Source organism: Marmota marmota, unplaced genomic scaffold (genome assembly GCF_001458135.2).
Source record: "Marmota marmota marmota unplaced genomic scaffold, marMar, whole genome shotgun sequence".
NCBI lineage: Eukaryota > Metazoa > Chordata > Mammalia > Rodentia > Sciuridae > Marmota > Marmota marmota.
Window position 1 is genome coordinate 3514832 of NW_026000093.1, and position 24632 is coordinate 3539463.

General features: G+C 33.7%; 1 protein-coding gene across 3 annotated transcripts in view; it reads left to right on the top strand.

Moving 5' to 3' along the window:
* Sntg1 (syntrophin gamma 1) overlaps positions 1-24632 on the top strand; it is an 819084-nt gene that overhangs the window by 522990 nt on the left and 271462 nt on the right. For 2 of the 3 annotated variants that reach the window (XM_048782887.1, XM_048782888.1), the window contains exons 6-9: positions 3613-3669; positions 14568-14625; positions 15238-15281; positions 15375-15416. In XM_048782887.1, the coding sequence (XP_048638844.1) occupies positions 3613-3669; positions 14568-14625; positions 15238-15281; positions 15375-15416 (201 nt within the window). The remainder of the gene's footprint in view (positions 1-3612; positions 3670-14567; positions 14626-15237; positions 15282-15374; positions 15417-24632) is intronic. The other variant, XM_048782889.1, reaches the window with a different exon arrangement.

Consider the following 24632-nt stretch of genomic DNA (forward strand, 5'->3'; position numbering starts at 1 on the left):
ATTTCACAGGAGCACCAGTTTGAATTTTTGTGTCTTAAAAAATAAGATAACAATATCAGTTCTTCTTACCAGGCAATGATATTTAGGACATTCAAGATGTGACTAAGGGCTGGGGCTGGGGCTCAGTGGTAGAGTGCTTGCCTACCATGTGTGAGGTACTGGGATTGATCCTCAGCACTACGTAAAAATAAACAAAGGTATTGTGTCTTTTTAAAAAACAAAAGATGCGATGAAAAACACTTCAGTTTATGGTATTCTCTGATTTATAAGAATAAATCATGAATTTATTGTTGATGCAATTCATTAATGCTGCCTTTAAATGTTTTGGGGGACAGGAGGGAAGAACCCCATATGGAGACATGGAAAGTGTGTGGCAGGGCTGACACAAATGTGAACAACTAGAGATCAGCAAGGAGCCAAAGTGCAGAGTTATTTCCCTTCTTATGCTTCCTGCTGCCTGCAGCTACCAATTTAAAAATTTGCTTTTAAAACACCAGGTAATTTGGCCAGATGCAATGGTACACACCTGTAATACCAGCTGCTGGAGTGGCTGAGACAGGAGGATCACCAGTTCAAAGCCAACCTCAGAAATTTTGGGAAGCCCTTGTCTCAAAATAAAAATAAAATGGGCCCAGGATGTGGCTCAGTGGTTAAGCACCCCTGGGTTCAATCCCCGGTACCAAACAAAACAAAACAACCCACAGAAAGTATGGTTGGTCCAACACACTCAACTTTAGTAAAAGTAGCTTCTGCAGCAATACCATACCTCAGTGCATTCTGGAGTGTACGTGCGCAGGCGCCTATGTGGGAGCCTTTGAACAACATGGAAATAAGTGCTGTTACTGAGCTTTGGGGCAGTTAGTTTCTGCTGACTGTGGGAACTCCTCTCTGCATCAGCAATTTTGTATTTGATTTGGAACTTGTTCTAAATATTCGCCACCAAAGATTAGAAGGCAGACTTGGAGAGAATGAGCAAAGAGACCTTTGATAATAGTGGTATGCTTGTTGCGTCTACCAGAGAAAAAGCATTTCCGTGCACACTGAGCAGCTGAACCAAGATCACTGTCCAAGTTGCTGTCGTGGCTTGAGACTATTTTGCAAGATGTCTAGAAATTTTAGTTGATGGGGCTTGCTTATTAAAGGATATTTTCTCTGACAGCAGTTTTAAGACAGTTGACATAGGTTGTCCCAGCTGACTGCCCTGGTTGGCTTTGCATATATTTTATGGTATCAAGTGTACATCAGAATTAAGTTTAGAAAATAATTAAGGAAATAGTTTCTGACATCAAAGAACTTTAGTTCGGTTTGATGGGTAGTCTTCTGAAGGCATTTTTTCTATCTGTTTTATAAGAATAAAGATCACTGTTTAATTACCTATTCTTATTTGAGTCCTCCAGTGTTTGAGCTATTCTACGATGTAAATATTTATTTAAATGTGAGGTGGATAAAGATTAATTTGATATTTAAGTGACTATTCCTGTCTAGAATAACAGATTTAGGGTGTATCTTAATATTTATTTAATATCTACTAGTTACCAGGGCACATCACAAATATTAAACTTTAAAAAAAATTGTTACTGTTTTATTTATCATCATTTTGCAGATTTGGAAACAATGGCTCACAGAACTTAAGTAATTTGACAAATACATTAAATTGTGGATATGTGAGTCATTAATAGGTTCCAATTTCAATTTCAATATTGCTTGCAATGTTCAATTTCCCTTTAATAAATCTTTTAATAAAAAATTATTTTTAAATTAATCGATTTTAAAAGATTGTCCTGTTCAACAAAAGGACACTACTAACACTCAGCTTAAATTTTATATATATATAATGTTATTGAACCTGTTTTTCATTGGTACCTGCAGAAATGTTTATATGCATAGTCTTTGCAATATAAATTCTAAAACACTGAATCCTCTCATACATGTGGTGGCACTGGTGGTGAGTAATGTAACAGAAGGCTTTGAAATAAAAAAAGTAGCATTTATGGTATCATTTAATACTATATTTTATAATTCAAGATCACATAAATTATAATACACATGTAACTTATCTGTATGCATAAAATTTTAATGTTCATTTGAAAAATTTGAATGTCAAGTAATAAGAGTCATATAAGGTTTTAAGTAAAATAAATATTTTAAAAAATTAAATTTCTTAGCACATTGGCCAAAGGAAAATAATTTATATTACCAAGTGCTACTCATGTGCACTTACAATTTTTAATAATTTTATACTTATCTCCACTAAAAATTTCATTTTTAATTAAAAATAAATAACATGATAATATTACTTAGTTTATGGTATAATGATCTTGTTCTTAAAGTATGCTCATGTTTTATTTATAAAAACTAAATATTTGACAAAAAAGAAGCTTGACAACTCAGTGATAAGTTACTGTCCTATCAAAAGGTTTAGCAAAAGCCACTGGAAGCACACTATTTTCAAATTTTCTCTTAATTATTCCTCAATGTATGTGTTTTGCATAGCTCACACATAAAAAGGGAGTGAGGGAAATAATTCATCCATACGAAAGAGAAAAAAATTTACATTTGGAGATATAAAATCTAGCCAGGTAAATTGAGTATTTGTGGAAATACAGGGTTCAGATTATATATGAATATGTATATATGGAATATATTGTATATAGTAATACATACAATATATCTATATATCATATGTGTGTATATGCATACACACATACATATTATATATACATATATATTCCAAATGATGAGGGGAAAGAATGGATGGGTTCATCAAATGGCTATGCTTTGCAGCAGGTTCAAGAAGGCTTATGTGAATAGACCAGGTTATAGATAAAAGCTTTCACCCATCAGCATTCCCCCAGAGTATGCATTATGTAGAGATGATGGCCTTAAAACAGAGCAGTATTGATTTTTCTAATTGAAAATTACAGAATTTGTCCAAATAAGACTCTTTGTGCTCATATCATTGTCCCTGTGATTTTTTTTTCTTTAAATCACATAAGCAAGTAATGGAAGTAGTGTTTCCATTGAAAAAGGGTAAGAGAAAGTGATTTTGAAAATTGGCAATTTCATTATCATTTTTATTTAGGCATGTAATTCATTCTTTTTCCAAATAGGCAATTAAAGATTTTGCATATGGCTTATTCACAGATTTGATCTTAGACATCATATGCATCATTCATGTGCTGGGTGGGGCATGGATCTCCTCTGCTCAGCTCTCAGATCAAAAACAGTATGAGTTGGTGGAGGCAGAGATAAATCCTCGGCTAATGAATATTTACTACTGACACTGAGTTACTGTTACATTATCAAAAGCTTGCCATTTCTTAGACAAGAATAGAGTGCACAAAAGTAGGAAGTCTAAAAATCAAGATTCAGAATATGTCCCAAAATACTATGGAAAAAGACTTAATTTATCAGAGTTTAATAACAATATTATTTTGAGAAGTTATTGACCTGCAATTTAAAAATTATAAAATGCTCTATTAATTACAAGTTTGGAGTTGCTTTGCTGTCAAAAAAGATTTTTTTAAAGCAAAAACAAAACCCAGAGGAATAAAATGTATGAAAGTCTAGTATTAGGAAGCACTAACCACTCTTAAAAATCCTGTCTTTCAGGAAAGAACGGTGACCATCAGAAGACAAACAGTGGGAGGATTTGGATTAAGCATAAAGGTAGCCCACCTTTCCAGTCTATCCTTACACAGGCCAAGTGTAAGGGATGAACTCTTGTGTATTTTAATGTTTGCCAGTTAATAATTAGAAAATATTAGCTACAGCAAGCTTCTTAATATTTAGAGTGGGTTGTCAATTAAGTAGGTTCTCATAAAACTTTGACCACCCTTTATCTTTTGCTTGGACATTTGAGAAAAAGTTTTGAGAATTTTAATTTAGCTAGCATGGAATATAACTTATTAACATTCTTTATCTGGTTTATTCTTTTGCATTAAATATGACACTCCATGTACATCTCTTCCTTTTACCCACCAGAGGAAGGAATGTTGACCTGCAGTGAATAGAAGAGATATAAATTTCATACTAACAAAAGACCGGATAGTATATGAAGGATTAGTTTTATTCTGTTTTCTTTTTCTTTAACTGATAACTTTATTAAAGAAGTAAATATATCTTATTTAACCATGCCCCCATTTCATTTATCATAAAACTTTTAGGGCTTTCATTTCTGTATGTTATTGACTATTAGAGATGTACTACACCTGCAACTTATTATCATTTTAAGCAAAAGAGAAATTATGAAAGGAATGGAGATTGTGTAAAAATTGAAGCTAAATCAGCAATTTAAATGCCTTTGCCAATACTACAATTCTACATAGATAAATAAAATGTAAATTTATATTGATTCTTGGCTTAGACATTTACTTATATGAGTTGAAAATCATTTATAATTCTCAGGTACACATTTCATGAAATTTTAACATAGTTCACATTATGGACCCTTGAAAGTTAGAACTCTGAACTTTGTGAATATCAATTCTGGCCAACTTTGTGAAAATAACCAAGAGGAAAGATCAATTTGCAAAAGCATGATAGTGTCAGGGATGAGAGCATTGCTATATAAAATGTTAGTTTTAAAGCATATTTCATATTCCAGCTAAGACTAGGGAAGCATGCAGAACAAATTGCAGGATATAGCAAGTATGCCGTGGGGATTCCATTATCAGTAGTAAGGATATTTTGGTTTTGATTTTTTTTCCTGCTAAGATCTTTATTTTGATTATTTTGAAGACTTTATAGGTACCACTGAAGATAATAGAAATTCCATGATTTCATTTGAGTTACACATTTTTCCTGATCTTGTCACTAACTTTATTTTATCAGCAGAGTCTGAGACATTTTGCAATTTATTTTTTAACCCAACAATAAAATATTCTTTATTTTGATTAAAAATACCACATTTTAGCTTAGACAGTTTTTAAAGCATCAAAAAGTTTCCTTTATTTAAAGCTTTTCATTGATTACACTGAATTGTACTTGAATTTTCATAAACTCATATTTTCATATATCAAATACTTGAAATAATTTTCAAGTATTTATGTGTATCTATCCTTAAAAATAGTTGCTACAAAAGTAATATCTGAACTCTGATCAGTTCCATATAATTCAGATATTTAACAAAAAGGAAATTATTTCAAACTTCTTATATATATACACATTAATAAATATCAATAATTTTATTTAGAATGGTATTCATTTATTCCAAAGGGAATGCTTTTATGGCTTTTCATTTTCAATTTCTTGTTTGAGTTTTTCTTGTTGAAACGATGTTTTATTCTGTTAACCCATATCAAAAGATGATTGTTTATTTTAAATGGCAAGACTATGATACAAATACCTTTTTTGTCATATGTGAATTGAATGAACTGCTGTGCTTATCTATTAACACTATGTTCTTTAGATCTGAGAATTTTAAAATTCCATGTAAGGAACATTACAAAACATTCTAAGTGAGAAGCAGAATTTATGTTGAATCATTTATTGCTGTCAGAAGCAATTCTGAGCCAATAATATAATTATGTATATATACACACAAATAGTTTGTCTTTATTTACTTCAGTTAAGGAATCACTGTTGGCTCACACTACAGGTTTTATACTGAGAATTATTAATTAAAGCTTTAATGTCCGCACTAGAGTTAGCCAAAGGAAGATGGTATGGTAGATAACTTGAAAAGGCATTTACAAAAATAGTTATGATTCCTATGGGTCTTCAAGTGAATTGCACTTAACTCAGACACAGAGTACCTCATTTTACCTTCCAACACTCTTTTTTAACAGGGTATGGTGGAGCGTAACTGTAATCCCAATGGCTCAAGAGGCTGAGGCAGGAGGCTCACTAATTTAAAGCCAGCCTCAGAAACTTTGCAAGGCCATAAGCAACTCTGTGAGATAATACTGTCTCTAAATGCAATATATAAAAAAGGGATAGGGATGATTCAGTTGTAAAGTGGTGTTGGGTTCAGTTCCTAATACCAAAAAAAAAAAAAAAAAAAAGTCTTTTTTAAAATCTTGACTGAGTAGTGACAAATATTCTTTTTGGTCAAAAGCACTAAGGTTCTCTATCGCACATTTTTAGAGAAGTCAGCTGAGACAGTGCTCAGTGCTTCTGACAAATCTCAGCTCCCGGGACTTTCCTGACAGTCTCCACTGTGCCTGATGATAATCCCTCAGCTCTCCCATATTGTAATCAGTGCTTAAAAAGTCGATAGGCAACTTTGTGAAGAAGATTCTCGTGTGGGATTTTTTTTTCCTACTGCATTTTTTTTTTTTTTAATAGATGTGCCTCGGTGGCTTTAGGTTGCAGGTAACATGCCATCCCTGAAGCTTCTGTTCATAAATCCTTGATGTCCCTGTCCATGGTACTGTTGGAGATTATGCAAATCAGCTTTTATCTCCATTTACTTTCTCCACCTTGTATAAGACAATTATGAAACTTCTGGAAGAAAAAAAATATGTGCAGGAGGGTTAGAAATTGAGGCCATTGTTTGTCTATTCAGTTTAATTACAGAACTTTGATATCTTTCCTTGAATGACTAATGTTAGAATGAGACCTAGAACATATAGAGGATAGCTGACTTCTAAAAAATTCCTGAAATCCCAAGGAATACAAGAAAAAATAAATAGATTTAGCAAAAATGAAATTGTATTGCATTTAAATCTTTAAAATGATTAATTTTTAAAATATGGTTTTAAGTAAGTTTTAATTTATTTTCTTTTCAATTATTATATACTGCCCTCTTTATTATTATTTTAATCCTTGATAAAATTTTTGGTTTGCATTTTTAGGAATTTATTATAAAATCTGAGACTCATCTTTGCAAGCCATGCCAATTTTTTTTGTGTGTGTGTGGGGGGAGGCTGGCAACCAGGGATTGATATCAGGGGCACTCAACCACTGAGCCATATTGCCAGCCATATTTTGAATTTTAATTAGAGATAGGGTCTTGCTGAGTTGCTTAGTGCCTAACTTTGTCTGAGGCTGGCTTTGAACTAGTGATCCTCCTGCCTTAGCCACCTGAGCCGCTGGGATTATAGACGTGTGCCACAGTGTCTGGCCCATACATATTATTTGAAATTATAATTGTCTAATTATTTTAAAATGCTTATTAAATAATGTTCAAAAGTATTAAGTACTCAGTGTGGAACACAGCCATCCAGAAACAGTTGAAACATCAATTTCATTGAGTTAATGTAATTATTTATCTTCATAGATAAATTTATTCCCTAGATACCCCAAAATCCCAACATTTGGTAATAATTTTGTTTTGCATGAAAAAGTAAAGACTGAGATATCCCCAGCCCTTTTTTTATATTGTATTTAGAGAAAGGATCTCGCAGAGTTGCTTAGGGCCTTGCTAAGTTTCTGAGACTGGCTTTGAACTAGTGATCGTCCTGGCTCAGCTTCCTGACCTGTTGGTTTTACAGACATGCACCATCGTACCCTATTCAAAAAGGACGTGGTGGTACATGCCTGTAATCCCAGTGGCTCACAAGGCTGAGACAGAAGGATCACAAGTTCAAAACCAGCATCAGCAAATTAGCAAGGCCTTAAACAACTTAGTGAAGCTCTGTCTCAAAATAAACTATATAAATATAAAAGGCCAAGGATGTGGCTCAGTGATTAGGCACCCCTCAGTTAAATCCCTAGTACAAAAAAAGAAAAAGAAAGACAAAAATTACCTATATATCCATGTCCATTCTAAATAGAAACAAAATAATCACAAACAGTGGCCTGAGCTCAGAGGTAGTCCTGCACCCCGATGCAGCTGGTGGAGGATGTCTTGATCTGAGAGGTGCCACGCACAGGCTGGTCCTCACTCCTGTCTTCTGGTGGTGTAGAACTTGTTCTCAATTCATAAATAAAGCGATTCTCCTTTGTTGTGGATAGTTTGCCCATGCCAGAATCGTGTTATTTTCTCTGCCTTCTTGTTCCTTATTGTAGTTTTTCTGCCATTGCTATTTACAAAGTCTTGTAAGAGCTAGGTGCACTGGTGCATCCTTATAATCACAGTCACAAGGCTCAGGCAGGAGGATGACAAGTTCAAGGCCAGCCCTCAGCAACTTTGCAAAACCCCTCAGCAACTGGTGAGACACCATCTCAAGGTAATAAAGTGCTGAAGATATATAGCTTAGTGATAAAGCACCCCTGAGTTCAATCCCTAGTACCAAAGAAAGAAAAAGAAAAATATCTTTTAGGAAACCAGATGTAAGGAAATGAAATTTGAAAGTGTGTCTTGCACATTAATACCTGGACCATTACTTTTTTAAAGTGACCTTTAAGTATCTTTATATGACCATCTTTTATCTGCAGACCCCGACTCCAAAACCCCAATGTGAAGTTGCCTAGCTTCCCCTTCAAGTGCTTTTTACACATTCAAACTTCTGCTCCCAGTTCTCCAGGAAGCCTTGCTGATTTATGCTATTTTTACTCTGGGGTTGCTTTTCTAAGACATTCTCATACCTGCTATAACCCTAGATCCACCTTTAACCATGAACTCTGATTATTTTCATTATTCACTCTTCCTTATTTAAAATATCTTTCACAATGCAAGAAACTGTGGAGTTTTTTTCTCATTCCTTGTATTAGTTTTTGCTTTTATTTGCATCTCAGTAGAGGATCAAGCTCTTCTATTGATATTTTCCCCAATTTCCACAAAATCCATACCCATGGGTTTCTGCAGTATCTGGGCAAAAGAACCACTAAACTTTTCCTGCTAATTGCATATTCTTGTCTTTGTTCTCAAAAGGAACCTACTTCCTTTGAATTGATCAGATTAATCAAGCTAGCTAGGGTATCATCTATATTTTCCTACAGGTCTTCTGCATCCATGCTGGTCTTGCATATGGTCTCTGGACCTGGCCGGTTTTCCATGGCTGTAGCAGAATTCCTACTGGTATTATCGGGTTCTTCCTTGAGCATTGGGCTTGTCTTCTACCCCTGTAGCCCTTTTGGTCAACTCTTCCTTTAGTGTTCATCTCTGTTGTCTGGACCATCCTGGGAATTACAGTTTCTATAAATAACTCATAAGTCTTTACAACTACATCCAAACATACTGCCAAGATTTTGAATCATACACAGGATCTAATACCTTGTATTTTTCTCAGTCTTAGCAGAATGACTGTGAGGACAGTCACTGTGAACAACCCACTGTCTTGCCCTTTGGAGACCTATTTATTTCCTATATCTTTTAAAATACAATACCACTCATGTGCACATTATACCTCTGGATATTTCCAGGGAAAGAATGTAGTAAACATTACTAGAAAACATATTTTATGCAGTATTTTTCAGCAAACATAACTTTTCCTATGTAAACAATAAGTGATTAATATTCTCTAAGTAAGTGTGTGTGTGTGTTCAAAGGTGATTTCTATTTGGAAACATTAATTCTACAATATCAAAGACATAATTAGTGGTGGCACATGACTGTCACTCCAGCAACTCAGGGGGCTGAAGCAGGAGGATTGCAAATTTAAGGCCAGCCTCAGCAACTTAGCAAGGCCCTAAGCAACCTAGTGAGTTCCTGTATCAAAATAAATAAGTAAATAAAAATAAATACATAAATGATGCTGGGCATGTGACTCGGTATTAGAGTGCCCCTAGGTTCAATCCCTGTTATCAAAAATATAATGATTATTACCATTAATCATTTTATTATTTATAAACAATTGCTGATATTTATAACCTAGAGTCATATTCTGAGATAAATATTTCATGTTCTTCTTAATTTGACTTTATTATTTAGCAAGGTATATTACTATTGTTATTCCTTCCAGAGGCAATAAGATTAAATATTAACAGGTTCAGTAATTTACCCATTCTTATAAGTAGCAAACCTGGGATTCAACCTCATGACAAAGCTCTTAGTCTGAGAAACTATGCCCTATATTTATAAAACCTGGACTAAATTATCCCTAACATCTACATTTGAGGACACAAGCCATGTTTCCACTATTATTCATGATATGATTTTTTAAAAAATTGAATTGAATGGATAAAAATAACCAGGATTAAGCAACTAATTTCCTATATTGACAGTTATTAGTAGTATCAAATTTAACAAATAAAAATGTACCTTTATTGTAGATGCAATAAATTTTTGTGTTTTACTTTGTGATTTCTGAGTAAATCTATAAATAATAACTGTTGATATAAGTGGACATTTATTTCAACGGTTCTGTCCCTCAATTGTTTTTGCTTGAGTCAGTACAAGTCTACAATAGACAAAATGAATATGTACATTTCCAACATAGAAATAGGGAGAAAAGAGTCAGATAATCAATTTTAATTCAGGATGATGGATTAGTCCCAAGGGTCAGTTAAAACCACAGGAACACTTTACTTGAAAGACCATTTCTTAAAACTTAAACAGCCTTACTGAGATAAAATTCACATACCATAAATTTATTGAATTAAAGTGTAGAATTCAATGAATTTTCATATACTCATGGATATGAGCAACTATCAGAACATTCAATTTCAAAACATTCCATCATATTAAGAAGAAACCTCATATCATTTTGCTATAAATCTTTGAGACCTGCAACCCCACCTCAGCCCTGAGCAACCACTAATCCATTTTCTATCTCTACAGATTTTCTTAGTTGGGATTTTCATATGAAGGTTAACGTATACTATATAGAAAAGGTCATTGATTTTTACCAAAACAAAATTTTGGGCAGATAATAATGGCATCTAAATGGATAATGGTACTTCCCATATTCTTTCAGAGGATATTTTTAGATGCCTCTCCCATACCTGTCCACTTCATCTCTTAACTCTAATTATCTTGTTGCTGTATGCTTACAAGAATTCTCTTTACTCTTGATGAAAGAATAGTGGTAACGTTACGTATTATTTTTTTCCAGAGCCCAGAATATGCTTGCTTGCTGAGCTGATTGATCAGGATAATGAAAATATTGAATTAAAAAAAGTTATGTGTTAAGATTTTCAATCCTCTAAAAATATTCAAAGTTTGATTCAGAGGTATTTCACAGTCCTGTTGGCAAAATTGTTGTGTAGAGTCCTTCAAATGCTTTAGACAGGATCTATAACCTTGTTCCTACACAGACAGCTATAACATGAGTTTTGCTTTGGAAAAATAACATTACAAAATTGAAATATGTATTCCTTGATATCTGGGCTGCAGTTTGGAATATTGCATCACTTTCCTCAGTCTTGGATCCTAACACTCTCTGGAATAATAGTAATTGATTAATCCAGACTTTCTCCAAACTATGTTCTGAACCCTGGGCCAGGAGAAGAGAGTAAGGAGCCCTGTCTTGACCTCAGGCCATTTACTCTCCAGTCTGAAAGTAGGCTGATCAAATTATTATGTAAATAAATAAAAATCACAGCCATAATTCAATGCTACCTAAGTGAATTTACATCAGGCAGAGAAATACTGGAGGAGGAAACATTTTTCAACAAATTTCAAATATGGGCAGGAGCTTACCAGGTTAAGAATAAGGGAAAAGCATGCCAGTAAATATTGGCATCCTTTGGTGTTCAGAATGATGGAGCTATGGATTTGTGCTGTGCAGGAAAGCTGAGGCTACACAACAAAGGGCTGTTAAGGCCTTTGATTTTTATTCTAAGTGTAATGGGAAGCTTATTACCTACTTTAAAGAGTGCAAGCCACATTATTTGACTCTTACCTGAAAAATCTTAAATCCCCCCATTTAGTTCCTGAACCAAATCTAGTTAACTTTAATAGAGCTGGGCTGCTCTTCACATTTCATCCAATGAATGAAAGCAGAGTCATTTAAGGTTCGAATTCTATCTTCTGAGTTTTGTTCTAAAATTTGCTATCTAATCAATAAAGTCATTTTCTGAGATTAGTTTAAGAATTATTTCAGAGCTCCAAATATCTGATTTAAAAGCACAAAACAAAACAAAAACAAGTATAACAAAAGAACAAAACCATACTTGGACCCAAGCCATTCTAATTTCAGGATAAAGTTTACACATACCAGAGAAATGTTGACAAAATAGGGATTAGTTACATCTTGTCATTAAAAGATAGCTATAAACATGAATGTTGAGGAACAACTGGCATTGAGTTAACCTCAGAAAATCACTATCCCTGCTGCCTGTTCCCTAGAAGGACCCCAGGAATCAGCATCTTTCTGTCCTTCCATTGTAATTTGTTTTTTAAAAAATATAAGCCTTAAGAAAAATTTTGATTTCCTAGTGGAATGAGAGAAAAGTACAAAATGTAAAAACAGATTAAGGGAAGAAGACATAGAGACAAAATTGGCATAAACAATATTGTTTCTGTCCCCAAATACATATAAACTACAATTCATTGGTTGATTTATTTCATCTTGTTGTAGTACCTAAAAATTAACTTGGTGATTAATTTGAATTAATCAGATTTTTCTTCTAAAAAGCTTGTAGATGCATCCTATATATCCTTTCCATTTTCCAAGTATCTCTAGAAATTATCAGTAACTACAGCCTAGGACTGCAGACATTCCCCACCCCCACTTCTCTCTCTCTCTAATTGATTCTTCTTAGTTATACATGACAGTAGTAGAATCCCTTTTGATAAAATTATATAAGTACAGAATACCTCTTATTCTAATTAGTACAGAATATCTCTTATTCTAATTAGTACCCATTGTTTTTTTTTTTTTTTTTGAGAGAGAGAGAGAGAGAATTTTTTTTTAATATTTATTTTTCAGTTTTCGGTGGACACAACATCTTTATTTTATTTTTATGTGCTCCTCCCGCGCATGCCAGGTGAGTGCGCTACCGCTTGAGCCACATCCCCTGTCCCTAGTACCCATTCTTTTGAGTTTAAAAACCTTTATTTTCAGGATTTTTTTAAAAGACATTATTCTATGCATTGAGATTTTATAAATGCACAAAACAAAGTACCAAAAAACTTTAATGGCTTTGTGTGGCTCAACTTCTAGTTAGGGATAGGAGAGGGAGAAAGAAGATAAGTAATAAATGTAGGAAATGGATTAAAATTATAGAGAGTTAGAAGTTGATAAGTATAATGGAAAAAAAATAAAATGAGTGCAAAGGATTAGAAATAGAATTCTGATTAATGTATATTAAGGGTCTTAAAATGGATTATTCTAATCTCATTTTAATGCATGTGATTTCACTAATAAATTTTAAAGATAGATTGCATTAGAAGTCTGCCTTTAAGCTGGAGCTACCCTTTGGTTAGTGTTTATTGTATACTAAAAAAAAAAGCACTTAATTTTTATCACACTGTCAGTCACTAATCATTCTCACTCTGATCAGATGAGAGAATCATTTTAGGATCATCTGAGATAGGATCAGAGCTTATAGAGATATAATGACTATAAGGCAGGAATAGAATTAAGAACCATTCTAACTTATGCTAGTGACTTCCTTCACAGTGAGGGTGGGGAAAATGCATATTGGGCTAATGGGAAATGGTAAGAGAGAGGGGAAAAAAAAAGTATTGAGAAGTGAGTTCTAATTTCAAGCTGAGCAGGATAATTTATATTATCTCACGTGTCATGTTTGTTTTTAATAGTTCAGCAGGGGAAAGGATTTTACTTGTCAAGAAAAAGTTGAATACTACTGCTTTCCAGCAAAATGACTGTCTTCTATTTAAGTATACTCAGTGTTAAAAATGGACATTCATGGGGAAAACAAACATGTCAGTTCTAAAATAATTTTTTTTTGTTCCTGAAAAGAAAATGCTCAGGAGGATTATATATTCTAAAAATAGAACAACTCTAATGGAATTTAGATTGTTTTTCAACTGTCTTTTTAAAGTGATAGGTTTTCTTTTCTATACAAAATTTTATTCCCTGTATTTTTCAGCTATTGCTTTCATCCTTATCACAATGATGAAACAGGATATTTATTTTTTTGCAGTTATTTTAAGCTTTTATATTCTTTTTCTTTACGTGAATTTAGGTTATATGTTTTTTTTTCTCCCTATCTCATTTGATCCAACAACAAAACACTACTGCAGTATTCTTGGCAGTGCATTTTGTTGTATAATTTGTTTATTATGTGCCTTCACACAAAGAGGAATCTAATACTAATTAAGAAAATGCAGATATGTCAGTTCCCAGTGTGCATATGCACAACCTGACTTTGGTTATACATTTATGCAAGTAAAAATCTCTTTGGTCACTTTGTACTCAGGAAGGTCTCTGCACTGTTAAAAGTGTCTGGTCACCAGCATAGAATAACTTAGCCAGAGAATGAAAATATGAAATCATCTAATGTTTGGGAACCTAAATAATAATTCCCATGATGGATAGCTTCCTACAAAGGGCATCAAAGTCCATGTACATTTAATGACATTATTAGTCTTGTTTGAGAAATAAAAATACTTTCCAAATTAATTGATATTAATTATTGAATATATGAGCAGAATTCCAAACTCGTTGATAAAGTTTCATGGAAGTGCTACCTGCTTCTATTCTGCCTGGTGTCCACAGAACATGCTCATCATAGCTTGTACAGTTTCTTGATTGAAAGCTTTCTTTCTTCCTTTCTTTTCTTTTTTTTTTTTTTGACATTAAAAAATACAATATATGATTTTATATTTTTAGGGAGGAGCAGAGCATAACATTCCAGTTGTCATTTCAAAAATCTCCAAGGAGCAAAGAGGTAAATTTTCATTATTCTCTAATAGCCATTTCTTTATAACTGCTGTTGAGAGTGATTCAACAATTGGTATATGACTAGGGAGCTCCTCCATACCAACAATCAGGCAATAAGAATCGGATTTGGGGGATACCATCACAGAAACAGAACAAGGATAAACTTTAATAAACCATGTAGCCATGTATATATTAGGTACAATCAAACATTAACTAAAACTATTTAAACAATGTAGTGTTTATGAATAAACTTGTAACTATTTCCATTTTCTTAGCTGGTGGATTGGGTATCTAACTCTCAAATGTTTTTCACAGAAACACCATGAGTATAAGTGCATGAAAAAACTAGGCCAGGCATTCAGATGACTCACTGATATTTTGCAACTGTAAGATCTGAAATGATGGAACTATGTAGAAATATCTCTGCTTGTGTTTCAGTAATTAAAATGGGTTGAATCGTATTATTATTTTGAATTTTCATTTTTGTGGATCTTTCAAGATAATAGTAATGTAAAACTTTTAACTTTTGTTTCATTATTCTATATTAGTGATAATAAAACAACTTATTTTTCAGATGAAAATAGTCAGTATATAATCAACTGTTATTTTTCATTTATAGCTGAACTTTCAGGACTACTCTTTATTGGGGATGCAATTCTACAGGTATGTATTTTATCATTATTATCTTATATGCAACCAAAAACTTAAGTTAGTTTATAATATGCTATGTGAAAATATGCTTTCTTTGCTTTGCAGATAAATGGGATTAATGTGAGAAAATGCAGACACGAAGAAGTGGTAAGTTTACATTTTCCTAATGTTATTATTTCCTGAATGTTCAAATAAGAATTTTATACATTGGTAAAAATGATCATTGCATTTATTAGGAAGATATTAAATTCATCAGTGTGCTATCAAACTTTCAAATGCTCTTCTACTTGATATGTTTTCCTGTTTGAAATGAATCACTGAGTAGTATGCAGTATGAAATGTATTTCAAAGAAATACTTTAGGATGGTCATTTGCTATATTTCCACAGTTTTTCCATGAATCTCTCCCAGTAGATGTCCACCCGGTTTGTCTCTATAGAAAATATGTTTCTAAATCCTTGCAAACATTTTAGAGTTTATAAACAATGAATTTATTTCTGTAAAATTTTGTATAATAGTTGTATTGACAAATGGAAGAGCATTTAAGTAGTGTGTGTGTGTGTGTGTGTGTGTGTGTGCATGTGTCCATGTGCATTCTAATGCAGGGAGTGGAGAAGAGAGAGATTTAATCTCGAAGTAGGCAGGTTTAGCACTAAGAATTGCCATTCATTTTTACCATGGCATTTTCTTGAATGTTTCTCATTGTGTAATTCTGAGGTCCCAGATGTATGTATTCTAATTGAGCAAGTTTGGATGGGTTTATGAAATTGGATTTTAGCAGCTTTTCTAAGTGGGTCCATTGTAGGTAACTTCTTTTAGTTGTAAATGGACACGATACCTTTATTTGTTTTTATGTGGTTCTGAGATCGAACCCAGTACCTCACATGTGCAAGGCAAGCACTCTACCACTAACCACAACCTCAGCCCTTGTAGGTGACTTTTAAACTGTACTTTGACAGAGAGGTTGAAGAAGGTCTGTTGGAGCTGGTGAAATGACTTAAAAAAAAAAAAAAAAACATGTACACAAAGGACAATGTTAGGCATTTGGAGAACGTATGTTGTGGTTTGTTAGATATTATTATAGATCCTTCACTGAATTGGGGTTTCAGCTCATCTGGGAAGGTGTAGAGGAGAAATTATAATTAAAAGTTTATACTAGAGGATAAAACAAAATGAAGAACACTATATTCCTTTTTTCTTCTCATAGCTCTAGTTCATTTGGGTTTTGGATACATTGCTCCTCTGTTAAAAGTTATTTGGAGAAAACCATTCTGCCACATTAAAGTATTCCAAATGTCAGAGTGGCAAACTCAAGTGCTTGAGAAAACCACAGTTTCATAAGTAGTGATGTTACAAAGGCTTCTTGATTATGAGCACATAGCATAAGTATCTGATTGAGGTTTGTTACTATTCACCACCTGACTTTATCTTCTCAAATGCTTATCGGATTGCCACTGTGTGCTGAAAATAATATAAAACATGTATTTCAAGCCTGAAAAATTTCAACAAATATGTACAGAGGAAAGAAGCATTTTAGAAGGAATTTTTGAACAAACAAGAGAAGAGCATAGCTCAGAGCTCTCTATTCTTCAGAATCCCAGGTAGTTTTTAAATATAGACATTGAAGCAAAGATACTTCTAACTTTAATCTTTAATTTTAAGTACAAAATGATTTTCAACTCATTACCGAGGGAATAAACACAAAGTGCATTCTCTTTGAAAGCCACATGCTGTTAGTTGGAATCAGGCTTGCAATATGCTCTTCAGAGGCAGGCGGTGTGCTTAAACAAACTGTGATAGAGCTTTGATTAAACAGATTAGTGTTGAATGGAAGATTAGAATGCATTAATAGTGCCACTTAAGATGATGTTCGTTTTGATTCAAAAAAAAGAGAATTTAAAATTGTATTGCAAATTTTTAATGGTTTTTTTATAATAAATTTATTTTTGAGAACCTTAACCCTCCAAGTCTTGGAATATATATATATATATATACATATATACATATATATATATATACATATATATATATATATATATATACATATATACATATATATATATACATATATATATATATATGTATTAATGTTCTTATTTATTTCCAATATTTGACTTTCCAAGAGCAAATAGGTGACTTTGTCCTCACTGCTTATTACCTAAGTGAATGGACCTATATCTCAGAGGGAACAAGGTATTAATTAAATGTTTAAGAATCCATTTATATGGGTTGTAAAAAACAAACAAACAAACACAGAAGCTCAATGGATGTAAGTAGTTTTGAAGCAACATGCTGTTGTACCACATTCCTTATAGAATTTCAAATTCCAAAATAAATTGGACAGATATGACATGTTGATTGTGTGTTTTGCTTGGACTCATTTACTCTATTTATTGACATTGTTAGAAATTCTACATTCAGCCCTGATCAGTTTCACTTTTAAGAAGACTACAATAGTTTAGCTGCCACTTCTACATTGAAGTTATAAGCTCTGATCTATCTGGAAGGGGGATCCCACAAAGGTCACTGTCAGCACACAGTAGATTTCTTGATGAAGTTCTGCAGCTGAATCCCTAAAATCCAATCAGTGAAATATTTGCATTTATATGTTCCTCATGACATCCGTTTGGGTTTACAATTAAATCAATTCTGGGAATCACACATAACACCTGGAGCATTCTTTTCACTGAGATTACTGAGGAAGAGAGATGCACAAAATTTCCTAATTAAGAAAAACTAGAATCAATACTTGTGTGGCTTGGTGCTGGGGAATAGTGTGTGTATAAGGCTTTAACTCCCAGAAGCAATTGTGTTCAAATCCTAGACTGATGCTTTACTAACATTGTCATTTCATTCAAATGTACTTAACTTTCAGTGTCTCTAGTACTCATCAGTAAAATAATATTTTTATGTGAATTAAGTGCAACATAAATTAATTTCCTGGGATCTAACTACTATTCAGAAGGGTTTTCCATCATTCTGTGCCATCAAATACTGTGTCTTCATAAGTGTCCCTCTTCTCCTTTATATCGCTCCTGGGCACTTCCTTGTCAGTGCTGGGCCGTGTCTTCCTACCATCTGTTTTAGTCACCTTTACACTGCTGTGACTAAAGGACCCAAACAGCACAATTGTAGAGGAGAAAAGTTTATTTGAGGGCTTACAGAGTCAGAAGTCTTAGTCCATAGAGAGTAGGTTACATTCCTGGGGGTTTGAGGTAAGGCAGAACAACATGGCAGAAGAGTGTGGCAAAGTAAGCAGCTCACATAATGATCAGAGAGAGAGAGAGAGAGAGAGAGAGAGAGAGAGAGAGAGAGGTGTCCACTCACCAGATACAAAATATATACTTCATAGCCACACCCTCAATGAACTACTTTCTCTAGCCATATCCCACCTGCCTCCAGACCCACCCAGTTAATCCCATCAGGTGATTAATTCACTGATTGGTTTAAGGCTCTAATAGCACCATCATTTTTTTTCTTAACCTTCTTGCATGTGAGCTTTTGGGGACACCTCACATCCAAACCATAACACCCCCAATGCTGCTCTGTGGGTGGTCTCTACAGTGACAGAGCTACTGCTGCTGCTGCTCAGCATCCCAAACTCCATCCACCAATTTTAGGTAGAGACCAAAGTAGGCATCCATGAGAGAGGGTACAGTCCTTTGGAAAGTGAGGCTCCTTTTTTCATCCAGATGGAGCACTCTCTTTCTTTCTTTCTTTTTTTATGTTTGATATGAACAAATTCTGTAGTCTATGAATGAGTTTTACCTCCAAGACACCAGAAGTCCCTAACGTACCAATGTATTTTTCAAGGAGAAATGGATCTACTGTTGCTCATTACTTTAAAACTGATACCACTTTCTTTACCACCAAACCCTGAACACATTAAACCGATTGCAATCTCTATATCAAGTACTGAATATTTTTCATTTGCTCAACAAAAAATTGATCACTTATCAGAAAACTTCTGAGTGACACTGGGTGAAATACACCGCAACTGAATCTTTTGTAATAGCTCTAACCTTATTGGAATATAGGCCTTGGTATTTTAGAATTTGATAATTTTGAAAGCAAACAAAGATTGGGGGAAATTATTAGGAGGGAACAATATGAAAACTGTTGATTTACAATAAAGTGGAAACTGCAAAAAAAAAATGGTGATCTACTTATAAACACTAAAAGTGATAGGAAATAAGAGTTAGCCATTGAAGAAAAGTGTTGCTGAATTAAAAAGCACTCTGACCTTTACCAAAAATATCAATATAACTGAAGTTTCTATGTAATAAGACTTTTTAAAATAGAGTAGATCATCACTGGGCAAAGCAAGATGAATGGATAGATGATTCCAGAAGCTTTCTTTTAAAGAAACATTTCTGGTTTCAGGTTGGAGATTTATGGGTCCCCACAAAAGATGTTCATCTCCTTATTGTTTCTATGGTTCTCATAATTATAAGATATTAAATAATTTGAAATGTAAATAATTAACATCTCAATTCTGAATTTGTGATTTTAATGATACTCTAAAAAATATTAATTTTCCAAGAGCAGAATAAGTAGTTAAAATTACATAAGTTGAAATCACATATTCATAAAAGAAAACAAATGCTGACAAAAAAAAGTAAAATGTTGATTCATAGTGTTATAACTATCATGATATGTGCTTCACTTAATTCAGACTTTCCCATTAGAATAAAAAGGATATGTTCTTTTTTAGTTTCAATCAATTAGGAAAAAAAAAAAACATTACAAGGGTTATGTCAAATCATCTGAAATTGAGGCTCTCATTTATATACAGAAACAGTTAAAGTGCTTTTATGCATCAGTGAGGAACATACTTAGAATGTGATTTGGGCACACAAATCATTTTAGACCTTAGAGAAAAGATTAAAAGGTGATTGACTTACATATTGTGCTTTATCTAACTTCTAACTTCATTGTTCATGATACAGAAAATGATTTTGAGCTCTCATTGATTAATATTTTCTTGACAATTCAAAATTTATTCTACTCTTTCTCCTTTGACTTAACTCCAAAAATGGAAAGCCAAATATAAAATTATTTAACTTTCAATATCTCCTAGTGGTTTGGGACATGTTAAATGAAAAGACAAATATATATAAGAAATACTGTCCATGCTTGTGACTGATTTTGAAAAGAAATGTCCAGAACATGGCCTATTTAAATTCTTCGATTTGCAGTGATATCCTTACCAATTGCTTTTCTTTGGATTTACATGTCTGTACCCAAATTAGAGTATGAGTTAAGAAGGCCCAGATACACTTTAATGACATGCATGTTTTATTCTGTTGGCTTCTTCTGATCATCAAATCCTTATTTATAGTTTTACTCTTTTGAACAAAGATAGACAGCATAGTTCAAAGCCCTAATAGTCTATCCCGCTTCTCAAGAAAGCAACAAAATCAGTCCTTATAACCTTTGACTTGGTAGAGCCATGGCCAATTTCTGCCTATAGGAATGGACACAGGATCCAGAGCAAGAAGACCATCCAGACCACGTTGCACTGAGAGGACAGAGATGTCTCGGGTAGATACGGACAAGTCTGTTTTCTCGTCTGACCTTCAGCAACTCTCTTAGACACACTCCTGCTCCGGAGATTGGAATTAGGAGGGAAATTACGTGTTAAACAAATTATAAAATTTTTATACAGTTGACGTTTTACTTTTTAAATGATCATGAAATCAATCTGAAAAGCAAGAAAAAAAAAAGGCATATGAGACTGAAGTTTGGAGACCTAAGTTAAAATTGTCAGAAACTTTGAGCTGTGTCTTATTGACAGTGGACCTAAATCACTCTGGCCTCATTTTCTCATCCAAAAGATGGAGAATTGAAAGTAAGTAAATGCCTAATGACTTTTATAGCCATAATGCTCAATTCTTTTATTTTAAAAGAACATGAAAATTTGGAAAAATCCCATGAAACTGTAGAACATTACAACTCTCACAGACCTAATTACAGAGCCTAATTAATAACAATGTGTCAATAAATTTCCATCAGTCATAACAAATGTACCACAGTAATGCAAGATATTAAACAGAGAAAAAACTCTGACTATACCAAAATGATGGTACTTACAAACAAAAGGTGTATTCAACAGCCATACAATTTTAGAAGTGACTTGGAAAACTGCCATGATTGCTTATGTTAGTTTTTCTTCTTTCAGACACCCTAATCTCTGTGGACTTTTGTTTGAGTCCCTGGGGGAGAGCTCATTAGAATAACAACAACAACAAAAAATTACAAAACTGTAGGAAAAAAGTTTTAGGAAAAACATCTTTAAAGTATCAGGATGCAATGTGTAACACATTGCTAACCTCAAGAAAACCTGTCTCAGAGCCATTTTATTGCCACTGTAGTGTAGTGTGAAGTAAATGGTACCCAGCAAAAGCAGCCACAATGCCCAGAGGCAGCCGCAGTGCTGGTCAGGAAGAGCCACAAGAAAATTCAATAGAAGTAACCAGAGAAGAAAAAAAAGTGAACAAAGAGCAAGCCTAGTTGCTACCCACATGAACACACTGAGGAACACTGACAGGGAGATGACTTCTGTGCAGGTTGAGAGTAGGGAAAGTGGAAAAAGTAAATCAGAAATGCGTTATGCATTCAACTTTCACTCTCAGAGATAGAGTCTTTGAGATTCTATGAATGAAAGAAAATATCATGACTCCTCCACATTGTAGGAAATTCACCATGTACCCAAGGTAGAGTGAAACCATCTAGGATTCACATCTAACCCTGTATTCTACCAGGAGTTTTACTAAGAGGCTTCTGGACTTGTACGTTCTGAAGTAGTTCTGAGTTATCCCAGAATGGTCTAAATTAATATGGAAGGTTATTTGGGTAACAGATGATTTCTGGGTCAGAGATAGAGTATCAGAAAGGAGGAAAAATCCCAAGATGTTAAATATCCATCCATCCGTGGTCACTCCCGTGGAATTTTGGATGGCTTCTGGGAGAAATATATCTGTCACATATCCTATGTTCTTATTTTATGGATGTGTCAGAGTCATAAATCAGTTTTTGTGGGAACTGTGCTGTAGAAATGACCACATTTCTGTGTGCAAGAATGAATTTAACAGTAGTGAGGAAATAATACCAGTTATGTGTATGTCATAATGGGCATGGAAATAAACTCTGAAAAAAATGTCTTGTATCCCTGGTTTGGGATATAATATTAGCATAGAAAAAGCATACCTGATCCTTTCAGAATTACATGTCAAAATAAGAAATTTAAGGCCTTTCTAAGTTATAAATGTACAATCTTAAGCAACTCAGTGCAGAGATTTGGGATTAAATGAGATGTTTTTACATCTCTTCACTCCTAAAACATTAAATAACAAAAAAATGATCATTGTAAGGTAATAATAGTAAAGATAAGGGAGCAAAAAAAAAAAGAGAATAAAGTAGGCAAAGGTTTTAGTTAATTTTTTTGAAAATAGAAATAGATGAGGGGGAATTGTCCTGGAGAGCCTAAGAAGGCTGTAGGCAAAGCCAAACCCAGCAATTTTCACTGTAGAACTCAATCAAATGGGATTTGAGATAGCAGACTCATTAACAGGGAGAGTTGAGAAGGGGTCACCAAGAGCAGGATATTGATTGGAATTCAGCAGTTGTCTCTGAGGCACAGCAGAGAGCATGGGTGAGATGTGGCACTAAACTAAAGTGAGATGTACTTTTGGACAGTAAGTTACACTGCCTCTGCCTTCATTGAGCTCTCAGAACTCAGGCAGCCAAGTGTTAATTTTTTTTTTCCACTAAGGAAAGAAGTTGTAAGATTCTTCTTGATTGTAATTGACCTATGAAAATAACCCAATGCAACTCAATGCAAGTTGGATTCTCATTAGCAATACCAGTGTGGAGCCCAGTAGTGAATAAACCTTGCACTCTAAACCCAAAGCTGATAATTCACTTTTTGGTGTCTGAGTTTTAAATATTGACTGATGCTAAAGGGTCATCCCACATATGAACAAAAAAAAAAAAAAAACATTCACATCAAAACAGAGACTGAAATATACAGAAAGATGAAAAATTTAGAGGAAACAGAGAAATCAAGTTTCATCATAAAAGAAGTTATAATAATTTCAGGTAGATGGCAAATTATTTTGTAAGTGAAATAATGCCAACATTATACATAAAAAGAACATTTAGAGAGGGGCTGGGGTTGTGGTTCAGTGATAGAGCGCTGGCCTCGCACGTGGGAGGCCATCGGTTCAATCCTTAGCACAAAATAAAAAATAAATAAATAAAGGTATTGTGTCCAACTACAACTAAAAAATAAATATTAAAAAAGGACATCTAGAGAAAAAAGAACTCTGGAATATTAAAACTTTGACAGCAATATTGAAAGAAATGTAGAATGTGAAAATATCAAAACAAGCTGACAATCCTCTCAAAAGGAAATAAAATGACAGACAATATAAAAAAAGGAATATTTAACTGAATAATTTTTACATCAAACCAATAGAATTCAGAAAAGAAAATATGAAATTAATGGAGCTATAATTGTTAAAGGAATGATACAAGAAAATTAAACAGATTTAACACATACTCTTTCAAGTATAGACAAAATGCCACATAAATAAAATGAAGATATTAAAAAAGCACTTCTACCTATCGATGATGGTTCCTATGTGGTAGCATCACAGTTTGAGTTTAATTAGCATTTCCCTAATAAGAATACTGAATATCCTTTCTTGTGTTTATGAGATATTCCTATGTTTTTGTTTTAATTAGGTTAAGTTCTTATTAGCTTAAAGAGTTTGTTTGTATAGTCTGACTATAAATCATATATACTGTTTGCAAATACCTTTTCTCAACCAGGAAATTGTCTTTTCAATTACTTTATGGTGTTATTTGAATCTCAAAGTTTCCTATTATTATTAGTTCAGGTTTTTTTGACATTTTAGTTTCATTATCTGTGGTATCTTATTTCATATTTCTTTTCCTAATCTCAGACCATGAAAACTTCCTGCTGTATTTTATTCTAAGCAGCTTTCTGTGACCTCAGAAGGTGTTGGGGTTTCTTCCCACCAGCAAATAAGTCAGCAATTGCAGACACCAGCTGGGTGTCTTCAAATAGAATTCAGTTCTGATGGTACCCAGTGGCAACCACATCAGATCCCACAGATTCAGGACTCAGTTCCCAAGATCATCCCCCACCCCTTAGAGACATGCAAGCCCTGGTTGTTCTATTTGTGCTCCTGACCAAATGCCTATAATCTCAGGCTCCTACAACCCTCTCCTTGGGATTAATTAATTTGCTATAGTAGCCTACAGTTCTCAGGGAAAACACATTTGCTGGTTTATTATAAAGGATATCACAAAAGATACAAAAAGATGAACAGGGCAA